At 44.9% G+C, this 15,856-nt stretch overlaps 1 protein-coding gene across 1 annotated transcript in view; it reads right to left on the bottom strand.

Moving 5' to 3' along the window:
* The window catches only part of VWA3B (von Willebrand factor A domain containing 3B), a 190,908-nt gene that overhangs the window by 72,383 nt on the left and 102,669 nt on the right, over window positions 1-15,856 (bottom strand). The window contains 4 exon segments of the mRNA XM_079109530.1: window positions 1,953-2,110; window positions 4,396-4,523; window positions 6,404-6,586; window positions 10,652-10,750. Of these exon segments, the coding sequence (XP_078965656.1) occupies window positions 1,953-2,110; window positions 4,396-4,523; window positions 6,404-6,586; window positions 10,652-10,750 (568 nt within the window).

Here is a 15,856-nt window from a genome sequence, read left to right as displayed (position 1 = left end):
ATTTTTTTTCGCAGGACCTACACGTTGAAAGTTACAAAATGCTACTGCAAGACATCAGAAATGATCTAGCTGAATGAAAAGACATACCATGTTCACGAGTTGGTGCAGTTGGCATTATAGATGAGTTCTCCCAATGGGATCTCTAGGTTTAACGCTACTCCACAAGACATCTAGGAAGATGTTTTTAAATAAACGTAGACAAACATGTTCTAAAATGTGCACATAAATATCAGGTCCTAGAATAGCTACGAAAATTTTCAAGAATCAAGTTGGAAGCATCACTGGACCTGATTTTAAAACTTACCATGTGAACACATGAATCAAGATGACGGGGTATTGTCAGAGAAAAAGACACTGAATCAACCAAACAGAATATAGAAAATGGAATTAATTTACACAAACATGCCCAGAGGCTTTTGACAAGTGTTCAGATGAATTCACTGAAATCCAGCCTTTCAGGAAATGCTTCTAGAACATTTTAGGCCAAAAATAAAGGGGGGGAGGGTGGAATTTTGACCTCAAGCTCAAATCTTTTCACAAAATTGAACTCAAATGAATGATGGACTTAAATGTAAACACTTCGAGGAAAAAAAAATTAGAAAAAATCTTCAAGAATTAACATTTGTTCTTAGATTTGACACTAAAAGTAGGATCCATGAAAGGAAAAGCTGATCGACTGGACTTATTGAAAGTTTTTGCCTGGCAGAAGACCTTCTTAAGAGGATGAAAAGACAAGCTACCGACTGTGAAAAATATATGCAAATGACATATCTGGTATCTAGACTCTGAGAAGAACTCTTACAGCCCAGCAGTAAAGACAGACCATTCATTTAGAAAACGGGCAGAACAGGCCCAGACACCTGACTAAAGATGATCTGTAGGTGGCATGAAGAGAAGCTCAGCATCACGGGCAATTAGGGCAAGGCAGCCACTGTCAGAAGGGCTAAAATAAAAAATAGTGCCGCCTCCTGCTGGTGAAGGTGTGGAATAACTGAACCATTCATGCCTCGTGTACAATGGCACAGCACTCTGGGAAACAGTTTGGCAATTTCCTTAACAATGAAACAGCCATTACTATGTGACCTGGCAGTTGAGCTCTTGGATATTTTATCCTAAATACAAAAACTTCCGTTAAATAAAACTTGAACGTGCATGTTCAGAAAGTGCTTTACTGTTAACAGCCAAAAGTTGAAAATGACTTGGATGTTTCTCAACAGATAAGTGGTTAAACCAACTGTGGTATATCCATTTCTCAGAATACTACTCAGCAATAAAAAAGAGTGAACCACTGACACAGGCAGAAACTTGGATGAGTTTTCAAGGAAGCACACCAAGAGACAAAAGCCAATCAGTCCCAAAAGGTGATACCATAATATTTTTCGAAGGCCAAAATTTTAGAAATAGAGACCTAATGGTTGCCAATAGTTATGAAAGGATATACAAGGAAGGTGATATGGTTATAAAAGGGCAATGGGGCAATAGGAAGGATTCCTGTGGGGTTGAAATTCTTCTTAAACACAGACGGTCTCTCTCTCTCTCTCTCTCTCACACACACACACACACACACACATACACACACACACACACACGACAAATAAATATAAGTGAAACTGGGACATTGATGTCAGGATCCTGGTTTTGAGACTGTATTATTATTTTGCAAAATAGAACCTTTGGGGGAAGTGGAGGTTTAGGGTATTGTGTAAATATACAGTTATCTTAATAAGAATTTTCATTGAAAAACCCCACAAGGGCTGAGGGTAGCTCACTGGAAGAGCACTTGCCTAGCATGCCGAAGACTTGGGTTCAATCACCAATACCACCAAAACAAACCAGAACAAATACCCTCAGGGTCAAGGTTTTAAAAGAGATTCTTGTGTGTTTGGTTCTAGCCTATCTTTTTGTATGGAACGGAAACCAGTAAAAAGAGTTGAGCTGGTATTTGCTGATACCTGCATGGAGGGTTTTCTTTTTTGGCACCTGCTGACTTGAAAGGTCCCATGGTACTTTCAACATATGTAGGGGTGAGATTTGTGTTGACTCAACATCAGATTGAGGTTTCGCACATGTTTCTGGGATCACAACCATAGAAGAGATTTCCTTTTGATGCCTGTTTCAATTTAGATAAAAACGTAGACAAAGAAAGAAAAAGGGGGAGGGGGGGAGAAAAGAAAATTTCCATCAAGAAGGGAGACATAGATCAATGCATTCATGTTGAACATTGCAAACTTAAAGAAAGGAGCCCTCCCTTATTTGGACTAATGTTAAGAATAGCCGCCTATCCCGTCCCCAGCAGATGAGTCCACCAGGGTCCAGTCCTTGAGTCAGATGGGAACAAGCGACTGCATCACAGGTCTGTTCCTCAGGGACAGGGGTGACCTTGTTGAAGTTGCTCAGTCTCCTTGAAGCTTCTTCCCTCTCCTCATCTATTCCTCAGGAAGTTCCACCTGTGCACCAACTATGTAGGGCTGACAGGGAGAGCCTGGTGTAAGCAAGTCTCGGAAACCCATTTCTTGAATCACAGAGTCCACAAGCGAGCTCTTACAAAAGCCAGGGCAGGGGAAACTCTCGCCTGGGACGTCCCCCGCTAGCGAGAGATGGCGACAATCCGTTCTGGGGAAGATCTGGAGCCAAGGGGATCCAGAAATGCTTCTGTCTCTGAAGCTCTGGACACAGCAGCTGCAGAGAGGCAAGTTTCCAGAATATTCTCCTGCCCTACCACTTTAAAGGGTGCTCCCCCTCCTTCGCCAGCCTGCCTCTCACCCCTGCAACCCACAGGGCACACCCCTAGCGGAGGGATCAAGCGCACATTGCTCGGGCATCCCGGTTGCCCTATGCGCAATCCGTTCTCAATAAAGGTTTGGAAAAGGACTGGGGGCTGGTACATATTTTCTTATGCTGGAAAAACTAGGAAAAGGTAGTTTGTGGTTAAGCTAAGTGGGAGAAACGACTTTTCCGAGTGTCGCTCAGTGAAAAGGAAGTTCGGCAGCGCGGTACCTGCAGGATGAAGGGCTGTGTGCGGTGCTTCCCTTCATGGGGGGTGCGGCTGTCCGCCATGTGCTGGGCACTCCGTCCCCTAACCCAGTACAGGGGAGGGAGCTCAGGCCCAGCAAGGGTACGTGATGCCCAAAGTCACCCACCACAGACCAGTGACATAGTAAAATGTTTCTGTGTCCACTCCAGAAACTGCTCCCTCCAGCCTTCGAAAATAAAAAGAAAATAAAATAGACAAAAAAGGAAATAAAAAGGACTTCACCCACTACTCAAACAGCAGACACAGCCAGCGGAACAAGTCAGACTCCAAGAAACTGGTCTCTTTGTCCTGCGATCTTAAATCTGATTGAACAAGGGTGAGAAGGGATTTAGAGCGCAGGCCTGAAAGTGCACAGGAGGCGAGCTGCTGTTAAGAGCGGTTCGTTTATTTGACTCGTAGTTTATTTGACCAAATTTGCTGAGTTTAGATGAATCCGTTTTTCCTAAATACTTAAACAATAATGCTGTAAGATCTCATTATATGACATACCTCTCTTTTTTTTCCTTCCCTGATAACGAAGTCTATGCTGTGGCCCCAGTTCATAATAATGCTCAATTTGCTAAGAGGAAGACAGTCAATTTGGATGAAAAAGAAATTGATTTGACTTTGTCTTTCAATTTCTTTCCATGTGGTTGTCTCTCTTAAACAAAAAGAGACCCTCCTGGCCGGGTAGGTGGAGACATCTGCTCACAGACCCTTGGATCGTCGTAGTGAGTGCTGACACATTTCCCGAGTGTTGGGACTCTTTTCGATTTGGGGTTTAACTATGAATTAGAAACGTATTCTAATATGGCCTGGAAGACAAGACCCTCCCACCAGAGCCCCCACGTCAAAGATGGGGGCTCTGAAGCCAGGCACAGGGGCCCACGCCTGTCATCCCAGCTGCTCTGGAGGCTGAGGCAGAAGGATCCCAAGTTCAAGGCCAGCCCAGCAATTCAGAGACCCTGTGTCAAAGTAAATAAATTAATTAAGTAATAGCAACGAGGAAAGGAGACCGGCCGTGATGGACAGGCGAGGAGACAAGGCAGCCCTGGCAGGGTGCCCCTGCGTGAAGTCCTGGCCGGGGCCTCCTGAGCGCCAAGTTAAATCTCCATTACACAGTACCTCTCTGTCCTGTCACCGCTGGGCTTGGGGGCCCTGTCTGCCGCCTGGTAGAGGATAAAAGTGGCCACCCTCAAGACAAATGATTGCTATTAATTTATTCTCTCTGCTCAGGGAAAAAAAAAAAAAAATCCTAACTAAACTATACCAAGTGATTCTTACACTAAAATAAATCTCCTGAGAGGGAAGTCGAGGAGAGCGAGCGGAGGGTCTGAGAGGACCCCGGGTGACGGGGTCAGCAGGCGGCGTGGCACACTCACTTGTTGTCTTCCTTCTCTCCGTTGTGCCACCAGTCCATGATCAGGGCCTTGGAATAAAGCTGCCGCACTTTCTCCAGGTCACTGTAGCCCTGCTCCATCTCCTGAACCAAAAGGGTCACATCTTCATTCTGCTGCAATGAGAAGCGAAGACGGGGTGAGGCTGTACCCAAGAGTCCCCGTGGCAAACGCCGCCAGCCGGAACCGCGGCCTGGGGTGAGAGGAGTCTAAGGAACTCCACGGGATCCTTTCTCATTCCGTTTCCAACCGACTCAGGGACAGATAATGCACATGTGATAAACCGACACACACGAAGTGCGCAGCGCGAACGGCGTCCACGTCCACACCCGTGAAATCGTCTTGTGGGCAAGGTGAGGAAGGCGACGCCCCCCCCCCCCCAAGTCCCTCCAACTCCGTTACGCACATGCCCCCTTCCTACGACCCCTCTCCCGATTCCCGAGGGGCTTCTCCTCCCGGCTCTGCTACGACCTGTCGGTCTCCACTTTCTGGCATGTCAGGTGAATGGAATCGCATGGCGGATGCTCTCCTTGCGCGGCTCCCTTCACGTGGCGGATCATCCTGCATTCCCCGCGCTGTCGCCGGGATCGAGAGCTGTGCGTTTTGTGGCCGAGGATGATTCCCGTGTGCTGAACATCAACATTTATTCATGCGCCGATCGACGGACAGCGAGCCACGTCCAGGCTGGGGCCGCTATGAGCAAAACCAGGAGTGCTGGTGGCAGGTCTGGGTCCGCCGCGGGCTCGCTTCTCACGGTGGCACCTGGGCGTGGACCCGCTGGCTCCCACACATGGCGACGTCAGCCTTCTGAGGAAGCTGCCCAGGGGTTCCACCAGGGCCGTGCCTGCCTGCGCTCCCGTCGGTAACGCGTGACAGCCCGGAGTCCTCCAGATCCGTGCAGACACGTGGAGTCGTCGGTCACTCACTTTAGCCATCCTGTGCACCCGTCCTGTGCCCTCGCTGATCCTCCTCAACGGAATGTGCACATGCATTTTGCATATTTTCTGATCGGATGTTTGACTTTTTTCCTGTTGAGTGTTGACAGCGCTTCATATTCTGTTATGTCATTTGCAGATACTTTGTCCAAGTCGGTAGCACCTCAGGGCACACAGTGATACAAAGAGCACACTCCCCTCTAGAAGGCGCTCTTCGAACACCCGTCTGCTAGCCGGGACTGGAGGATCCATCGGAGAAGAGGCTGTATTCACCTCCCCCCATGAGTCCTTGGGAAGGGTTGCTTTTTCACATGGTCTGAGAAGTCAGGAGACAACGACCCCCCCACCCCCCCTTTCAAAACTGTTGACGGTTTCTCACAAACATCGGTAGGTAGCAGAGGCTCACAAGCTGCATATGTGGACCCCAGGACCCTTGTTCATGAAGACCCCCGAAGTTTGACAAAATGTCAATGATTATTGAATTTGAGTGATGGTTTCCTTGGGATCCATGCACTTTCAGACATTCGTGTGTGTTTGAAACTTTCCATAATAAAAAGTTTAGAAGAAATCAAATTACATTAAGATTCCTGGGCCTCTATGCCCATAGCCTGATTTAGGGCTCCACAGTGGACCCTGGAGTTTGTGCCTCAGTTCAGGTGGTCCTTGGACGACCTTTTTTTTTTTTTTTTTTTTTTTTTGGTCCTGGGGATTGGACCCAGGGCAGTTTACCACTGATCTATACCCCCAGCCCTTTTTATTTTTTTATTTAATTTTGAGACAAGGTCTTACTAAGTTTCTCAGGGCCTAAAAGGCAGAGGCTGGCCTTGAACTTGTGATCCTCCTGCCTCAGCCTCCTAAGCCATTGGGATTACAGGTATGCACCACCATGCCTGGCCCTTGGACCACTTTTGAGAAATCCTGGTATACTTGTTAACCAGTTCATTTGTTTGACTTGGTTTTCTCTGAGGTTACTGTTTTCACTAAGGTACTGTCTCTGCGCCTCCACCTATACTGTTAAAATAAACGAACGCTCTTTGCTTAGACCATCAAGCTCTTACCTGAAGAGCCTCCTGAGAAATGGGGTCCTTGCAACCAAACTTATAAGAATGGAACTCTCCTCCTGTCAGAGCAGCAAGCTCCTGCAAAAACTCATTGGCAATCTCATCATTGTAATTGAAGGAGATGGTATAAATCGGAATTTTCTGGAAAACTTTGACTTGCTCTATCACCATTTCAGGTGGCTGAAATGAGAAGAAAGGAGACGGAAAAGAGAGAAAGAGAAAGAAAGACAAAGATGTGAAAACCCCTTAGCATTTGCCATAGAATGAGATATTCTGAAATAGCAATTCCTCATACAGTGATAAAGGGCACTTTTTAACATTTTTTTTTTTTTTTGTCCTGATCAGTTATGCGTGACAGTGGAATGCATTTTGACACATCATGTGTAAATGGAGTATGACTCCTCATTCTTCTGGTTGCACATGATGTAGAATCACACTGGTTGTGTAGTCACATATGCACATGGGGTAATAATGTCTGATTTATTCTCCTTTCCTCTTACACCTCTACCCCCTCCCCTCCCTTCCCACCTTCTACCTAATCCAAAGTACCTCTATTTTCCCCTAGCCCCCCCACATTGTGAATAAGCATCTGTATATCAGCAAGAACGTTCGGCCTTTGGTTTTATGGGATTGGCTTATTTTGCTTAGCATGATATTCTCCAGCTCCATCCATTTACCTGCAAATGCCATCATCCCCTTCTTCTCTAGGGCTGGGTAATATTCCACTGGGTACATTTACCACATTTTCTTTATCCATGCATCTGTTGAAGGGCATCTAGGTTGGTTCCATAGTTTGGATATTGTGAATGGAGCTATATAAACATTGATGTGCCTGTGTCACTGTAATATGCTGATTTTAAGTCCTTTAGGTATAAACTGAGGTCAAATGGTGGTTCCATTCCAAGTTTTCTGAGGACTCTCCACACTGCTTTCCATAATAATTGCTCCAATTTGCAGTCCCACCAGCACAGTATGAGTGTACTTTTTCCCCACATTCTTGCCAACATTTATTGTTCTTGTATTTTTTTTCTCTCGTTGCTTATATTCTTGATAATTGCCATTCTGACTAGAGTGAGATGAAATCTTAGTTTTAATTTGCATTTCTCTAATTGCTAGAGATGTTGAACATTTTTCATATGTTTGTTGATTGTGTTTCTTCTTCTGTGAAGTGTCTGTTAAGTTCCTTAGCCCATTTGTTGATTGGGTTATTTGTTTTTTTGGTGTTGAGTTTTTTGAGTTCTTTAAATATCCTGGAGATTAGTGCTCTGTCTGAGGTATATGTGGTAAAGATTTCCTCCCATTTTGTAGACTCTCTCTTCATGTTATTGATTGTTTCCTTTGCTGAGAAGATGTTTTTTAGTTTGAATCCATCCCACTTATTGATTCTTGATTTTACTTCTTTTGCTTTAGGAGTCTTTTAAAGGAAATCAGGTCCTAAACCAACATGGTGAAGATTTGGGTCTATTTTTTCTCTATTAGGTGCAGGGTCTCTGTTCTAGTGCCTAAGTCTTTGATTCACTTTGAATTTTGTACATGGTGAGAGACAGAGGTTTAATTTCATTTTGTTACATATGGATTTACAGTTTTCCCAGCACCATTGGTTGAAGAGGCTATCTTTCCTCCATTGTATGTTTTTGGCTCCTTTGTCTAGTATGAGATGACTGCATTTATGTTGGTTTGTCTCTGTGTCTTCTATTCTGTACCACTGGTCTATGTGTCTGTTTTGGTGCCAATACCATGCTGTTTTTGTTACTATTGCTCTGTAGTATAGTTTAAAGTCTGATATTGGGATGCCGCCTGCTTCACTTTTCTTGCTAAGGATTGCTTTGTCTATTCTGGGTCTCTTATTTTCCCAAATGAATTTTATGATTGCTTTTTCTACTTCTATGATGAATGCCATTGGAATTTTAATAGAAATTGCATTAAATCTGTATGACACCTTTGGTAGTATGGCCATTTCGACAATGTTAATTCTGCCTATCCAAGAGTATGGGAGATCTTTCCATCTTCTAAGGTCTTCAATTTCTTTCTTTAGTGTTCTGTAGTTTTCATTGCAGAGGGCTTTCACCTCTTCTGTTAACTTGATTCCTAAGTAGATTTTTTTTGAGGCTATTGTGAATGGGGTAGTTTTCCTAACTTGCAGTGGATTCATCACCGATATATCAGAATGCATTTGACTTATGGGTGTTGATTTTATACCCCGCTACTTTGGTGAATTCATTTCTCAGTTCCAGAAGTTATCTGGTGGAACTTTTTGGATCTTTTAAATACAGAATCATGTAAATGTGTCATTTCAATTCAATAAAGGGACACTGGCAGACAGCGAGAGCACAAAGACCGACCTTCCCAGGCCTCACACTTCAGTGGGAAGCAGCAGCAGGGAGCGAGCTTGTTTTTTAGGCGAGTCGCTCAACGTTAAGTGCTCCTAAGCTCAGAACTCAGGCCACTGAAGTGCCAGGCTGTGCCTTGAAGGACTGGGGTGAGAAGCCATGGGCAGAATATCCCGGCCACCAGGGTTCCCGAGAGGGTCCCTTGGATTTTCAGTGTGGCTTCTGTTCTGGTTTGGATGTGGGATGCTCCCCATAAGCTCATGGGTGAGGCAATGCAGGAAGGTTCAGAGGAGAAGTGACTGGGTTGAGAGATTCTTAACCCAGTCAGTGATTAATCCCCTGATGGGATTGACTGAGTGGTAGCTGAAGTGGTGGGTGTGGCTGGAGGAGGTGGGCACGGGGCGTGGTTTGGGTGTATATCTGTGTCTGGAGAATGGAGTCCCTCTCTGCTTCCTGATCACCATGTCAGCCACTTCCCTTTGCCACGCTCTCTTCCACGCTCTTGATGTTCTGCTCACCTCCAGCTGTGAGAAATGGAGCTGGCCTTCTATGGACTAAGACCACTGAAACCAGTCCCCACGTCTTATGGCGGCTACTGTCTGATCTCAGGAGAGGGTCCCCACCTCCCTGTGCCTGCTGCTGCTGCCCCAGGCTGGGCATTCCCAGCCCTGGCCAAGGTCCAGGCAGAAGGCTCTGGCAGAGCCGGCCTGTCTCTGGCACCACTGGGCATGCTTATAAGGCCTGGGGCGGGGAGGGGACAGTGTGGTCCTCTGCGAGTCGTCACTGAGAGAGGCCCACCCTCTTAGTATGGCACTCAGGAGCCTGCGCAGTCCCCCAACCCAGCCTCCCCACCTCAGCCTCGTCTCCGCCTGCCTCTCTTAACCACCCCCTCCTGGTTTCCACACCTGGGTCCCTCCGGCCGGTCACTACCATTGCTCTGCTCGGCTCAGAGCATGCCTTCCTCCCTTCCCAGACGCGGCTCCAGTGTTCTCTCCCCGTGGGACCTCCCTGGTCTCTCCGTCCCCTACAGCATTCATCCTTCTGTGCACCCAGGTGGACAGGCAGCCCGCTTCCCGGACCTGTCAGAGTTCCCGGCGTGTGGCCTCTGACCTTGGCACCCCACAGGGACACAAGAGAGACACAAGAATCTGCTTCTAAATGGAAAACTCAGGGAAGCTGATGGGAAAACTGGTCAAAATAAAACGTTTCTTTACATACCACCTCTCTGCCACACACCCACTGCCCAGGTGGGAAAGGTCATCTGCTTTAATCCCTGAACCGCCTGACACAGGACATTCCAGAACATTTGCCTAGCTGTCTGCCTATGTAAACATCTTAGGAGGAAGGAGACCAGCTGATGGTCATTCCCTCCAGTGCTGGCCTGGAAGTCCCTCTGTTTATTTAACAGCCGCAACACTGGGCTTTCACTGACAAAGCTCCAGAGAAGCTGAACGGGCTCCTCCAGGACTTTTCAAATATTTCCCAGTCAGGCTAAACAAAACAAAGAGCGTTTCACTGGAAAGGCACGCTTTTGTTTAAATGAGGACTATGCTAAAATTAGGGGCAAAGCCAAGGAGGTTGTGCAGCGACAGGTTTAGACTGAGTCTCAAGGGGCAGAAGACAAAAAACGGCTCTCCTGGCTCCTAGTTGTGAGGAAAGTGTAAACCAGCTTCAACCCCAGGCAGACGCCTCCCCTCCCGGGGCTGGTCTCCAGGACCCCGGTGTGTGTCACACAGTCCTCAGAGCGGAGGTGACAGCGGAATTCCCCGCTGGGTCTTCTCACCTCGGTTCGGGGTCCCTAAGCGGAGGGAGCCTCTCTTGACAACGTCTTCGTGGTGATTGGGAAGGTCCCCAAAACCCAGTCTCCGCATTCACTTTCAGAGTACCGGCCAGCCCCCGCTTAGGAGACACATACCTGATCAGGTCTCCCGTCGGTCAGGAGGTAGATCACTTGCGTCTCTTTATCAGCAAAAGCAATTTGCAGGGCACTGAGGGTGTTCGTGGAGCTTCCCACCTATGGGAAGAAGAGAGGTACCCAAAGGTCTCATAAGCGAGTAGTATTTATTTTCTGTTTCCAAAAATAATAATTGGCGGGGGGAGGCACACTCATACATCACTGGTGGAGTTGCAAATTAGTGCAGCCACTCTGGAAAGCAGTATGGAGAGTCCTCAGAAAACTTGGAATGGACCCACCATTTGACCCCAGTTATACCACTCCTGGGTTTATGCCCAAAGGACTTAAAATCAGCATACTACAGTGGCGCAGCCACATCAATGTTCATAGCAGCTCAATTCTCAATAGCTAGATAGTGGAACCGACCTAGATGCCCTTCAACTGACGAATGAATAAAGAAACTGTGGTATATATACACAATGGAATATTACTTGGCCATAAATAAGAATAAATTTATGGCATTTGCTGATAAATGGATGGAGCTGGAGAATATCACACTAAGTGAAATAAGCCAAGCCCAAAAAACCAAAGGCCAAATGTTTTCTCTGATAAGTGGCTGATGATACATAATGGGGGAGGGATGACAGAGGGGCAAGAGAAGAATGGAGGAACTTTGGATGGTGTAGAGGAAAATGGGGTAGGAGTGGTGAGGGAAGGAAAGATAGTGGACTGAGACAGACATTATTACCCTATGTACATGTATGATTACATGAATGGTGTGACTCTACATCATGTACACCCATAGAAATGAAAAGTAGTACCCCATTTGTGTACAATGAATCAAAGTGCAGTCTATAAAAATAAAAATTAAAAATAAAGTTATCTTGATTAAAAAAATAATAATAGGGGCGGGGATGGTAGTTCAGTGGCAGAGCACTTGCTTAGCACGTGAGGCACTGGGTTCAATCCTCAGTACCACATAAAAATAAACAAATAAAATAAAGGTATTGTGTCCATCTACAACTAAAAAAATTAATTACAATAATAACTTAAGTCCAATGATTTCAAGACACCAAATTCCTGGGTGTGTCATCAAAGTCTAGCAGCTAGGACTGTGGATTTCCTGCCTTGATGAAATCTTAATGCGATTTTATCTTTGGGTTTCTTTGTGGGACACTAACTCAGTTACATCTCATCCAGCTGTCAGAAGAGCTTAAACACACAGCCTGGAGGCACCCTGGTGGGGATTGTGTTTATTTCAAACCCAGATTTACTCATGATACCTGCATTTGGCAGACATAAGCATGGTGTCATTAGCAATCTAACTGTGAGCCCAGGGACATGTCAAACAGGTTCTAGAGACTACAGACCTTCACGTGCATATTAGGTCTTATACAAGCACATCATATTGAGCGAGGGACTAAATGCTCTGTTTTACATGTCATGGGAATAAACACACAAATACAGTTGGTACACTATCCGTGGATTCTATATGCATGGGAAATCTTTGGGGAAAACATTGCACCTGTACTGAACCAGATGTTTTTCTTTTCATTATTTCCTGAACAATATGGTTTAGCAACTATTTGCAAAGCATTTACATTATTGTAGTAGGTGTTATAAGTAATTGAAAGGTGATTTAAAGCACATGGGTGGATATGTGCATAAGCAAATACTATTGCATCTGCAGATTTGGGTATCCATGGGGGATTCTGGAGCCAATCTTCCCGGGCTATTGAGGGACAACTGTACCAGTTAACAGGGTCAATCAAGGGGAACAAGTTATGGCTTATTCTATCTCATACATAATATCAATCATAACACCATCCACAACTCTTTATATAAAAAAGGTAAAATTACGCACATTGTATATGTCAAGAGAGATGAATGACATTTCACTGATATGAAACAATTATAAATTAGAAGATCTTTTGACTGTTTAATCAATATAGAAAGAGATGGATTCTCAAATAAATTCAAATTCATCGGAATGCACTCTCCTTAATATGCAGAAATGATATTTACTAAGAGCCTATCAGTAAGATATATAGGACTTTGAGATTTCTGTTTCTATAAGCCTCTCCACTCATCTCAGGCCCAGAGAATCAGTTCAGCTTTAATTATAAACAAGAAAACCCACTGTGGTTGATCCAAGAAGAAAGGAATTTATGGAAAGGATATTGGACAGCTCACAGCATTACCAACCCAGCAGGAGAATGTGGTTTGAGGACCTTGCACTTTGACCAAGGCAGGGCCCCTCTGCAGCCCTGCTGCCAAGCGCCAGATGCTATAGCTTGCCTCACCAGCACTGGGAGTGTGGGAGGGAGCTGGCCCAACATCCTCCTGTCCCTGCCACCCAAGGACCCACTGTCACTGCTCAAGGCCCACTGGGACCTCTGGAGTCACAGACTTGCCACTCGGAGCCCATGAGGCGGCTCTGATGGGTGGTGTCTGGGTCATACAAAGCACACCCTGGCTGACGGGAGGCCAGGACCTTCAACTTCCATGAGGTGAACAGGCTCTGCCTCCCACACTGGGAGCCAGGATAGGAAGGGAGTGGACACTGATGGCCAAGCACGTATCCAAGCCTCTGCCCAAGATGTCCCCCAAGGCTCACCACCTGCCACAGACCCAGACGTGAATGGGGTGTTCTGTGCCCTGACCTATCCAGCTGTTGCCACAAGGGTCACCTTCATCTGATTTTACTCCCTTTCCTTTCGGGGGACATTTAGTAAGCACCGAAGTCCCACCTGCCAGGCATTTTCATAACTTACAAAATCAGACCAAACTTTGTGTCTCGAGGGGCGTTCACAGGGCAATGCAGGAGGCCTGGAAAACCACCAGCAAACACTGCTGAAGCTCTCCCAGCTCACGTCCAGCGCAGGATGTCTCCTGCTCTAGCTGAGTGGGTAGCTAAAGACGTCTCATGGTGGAGATGCAGGGAAGATGATTAAAAGATCAGCAGGCGAGGTAGAAAAGATGACGGGTGTTCCAGATGCCTGTTTTGCTCAGGATTTGGCAAGAGATTTTATTTGCAAAGCCCCTCTGATGAGAGGCCAGAACAGTGAGAGTGGTGGTGGCATTCATAAGACAACACCCGGGAGTACCCGCCAGGCGAGGGACTTGCTTTTCCTGCATCTTTATCCCCTGGTCATAACAAGACTCTGGCAGCAACATCTGGCCCTGCGCCCCTAAAAGTTCACCTGGAAACAACAGGCAGCCCAGGGAACCGCCTGCCACCCCTGCAGACGGCACCAAATGGGAACAGAGAGGGAGCCCAGCAGCACAGGATGGCTCAGAAAACTAAACTGGAATGAAACTCACAGGTACAAGCCAGAATGACATGCTAAATCTAAACAGTGAATGCCTGCTAAATGAGAAGGTTTAAGTGGGATTAGTCTCCTGACATAATTATCAAATTATCCAGGATACAATAAAAAAATCACTCATCACACCAAGAAGCAGAAATACTGCTTTTTTTTTTGTGGGGGGGGGGTGCTGGAGAATGAACCCAGGGCTTTGTGCTTACAAGGTGCACTCCACCGACTGAGCTATCTCCCCAGCTCCCAGAAATACTGCTTTTGAATGAGAAAAGCTACTATTGATGAGGCAGAAGAGCCTCAGAGATCTGTGGGACCATAAAGAAGCCACAATCTTTATAATGTGAGAGTGTCAAAAAAAGAGGAGAAAGAATGGAAATCTCGAAAAGCACTTAAGAAGTAACAGCTAAAAAAAAAAAAAAAAAAAAATCCCCAAATTTGGTGAAAGATACCAAAACTACAATTCAAGAAAATCCCAAAGAGGAAAAAAAAAAACAAAACCCAACAAAGAAATCCACACCAAGACACGTTGTATTTAAATTGCTGAAAACTAAAAAGAGAGAAAAATTCTAAAAGCAGCCAAAAGAAAATAACACTTGTAATATCTACAAAAGAATATCAGTTCAAAGGACAGTCACCCCTCATCTGAAACCTCTGAGACCAAAAAAAAGTGGCACAAATGAACTGCCAGAATCATAACATAGCAGGTGAAAATACTCTCCGGGATTGAAAACTATGAGACTCTATTTTTGGAAGACCTGTCCTTAAGGAATGGCTAATGAAAGCTCTGCAAATAGAAAGAAAATGTTTAAAGAAGAAAGATTAGACTTTCAGAAAAGAAAGAAGAACAATGGAATGGATAAATATAGAAGTAAACATAATAGACAATCCTTAACTTCATGAGTTTCTTAAATCATGTTTCATGGTTGGAGCAAAAGTTTAGCACCATCTTACACAGTATGTAATGTACATGGAGGAAAGGCTTCAATTACATTTTTTAAATAGTGAAAGTAAGGGACCTAAATGGAAGTAAGGTTTGTGCACATAAAGTAGTAAAATATCAAAATCAGGCTATGACAAACTACACAGAACGATCACTATACAGAAAATTCCTAAAAAACCATTAAGATGTAAAGCAATGTACTAAAAATAATATAAACATGTCAAAATGGAACACAAAAAATGGTCAAAGAACCCCTAGGAAGTCAAGTTAAAAAGACAGAAATAAGAAGCAGAGGAAAGACACACAAAATCATAACAAAATGGGAGACTTAAGCTTTAAATATCAACAATGACATGCAAGTGGTGTGAGTATACCAATTACATGACAGGCATGGAAGAGTGGACAAAAACATGATCCAACCATATGCTGTCTACAAGAAACTCACTTCAAGCAAAACAATACAGACAGGTTGAAAGCAAAAGGAAGGAAAAGATACATTGTGCAAAGATTATTTTTAAAAAGCAGGAGTAACTTAATAGTATCTTACTATCTTAATAGTATACAAAATAGACTTTGAAGCAAAGAAAATTATTAGAGACAAAAAAGGACATTGCATAAAGATAAAGGGCTCAATCCACCAAGAATCCTAAGTATTCATGCACCAAACATGAATATTTTGCTTCAAGATACATGAAGCAAAATCTGATGGAGATGAAAAGAAAAACAGATAAATCAACAATTATGTCTAGGTTCTTCAATATCCATGGTTGACAGAACAACTAAACACTTTGCAACAGAAGAACTAAACAACATGATTCACTAACCAGATCTAATTAACATTTACAGAACACTCCACCAAACACAGAACACACACTCTTTACATAAACAAACCTTGAGTCATGGAAGAACACTTGATTTCAAAAGAACTGAGGTCATACTGAGCGTGTCCTCGACCACCATGGA

Source organism: Sciurus vulgaris, assembly GCF_902686455.1.
Source record: "Sciurus vulgaris genome assembly, chromosome: 14".
In the NCBI taxonomy this organism is placed as follows: Eukaryota; Metazoa; Chordata; class Mammalia; order Rodentia; family Sciuridae; genus Sciurus; species Sciurus vulgaris.
This window is presented reverse-complemented; position numbering and strand designations above follow the sequence as displayed.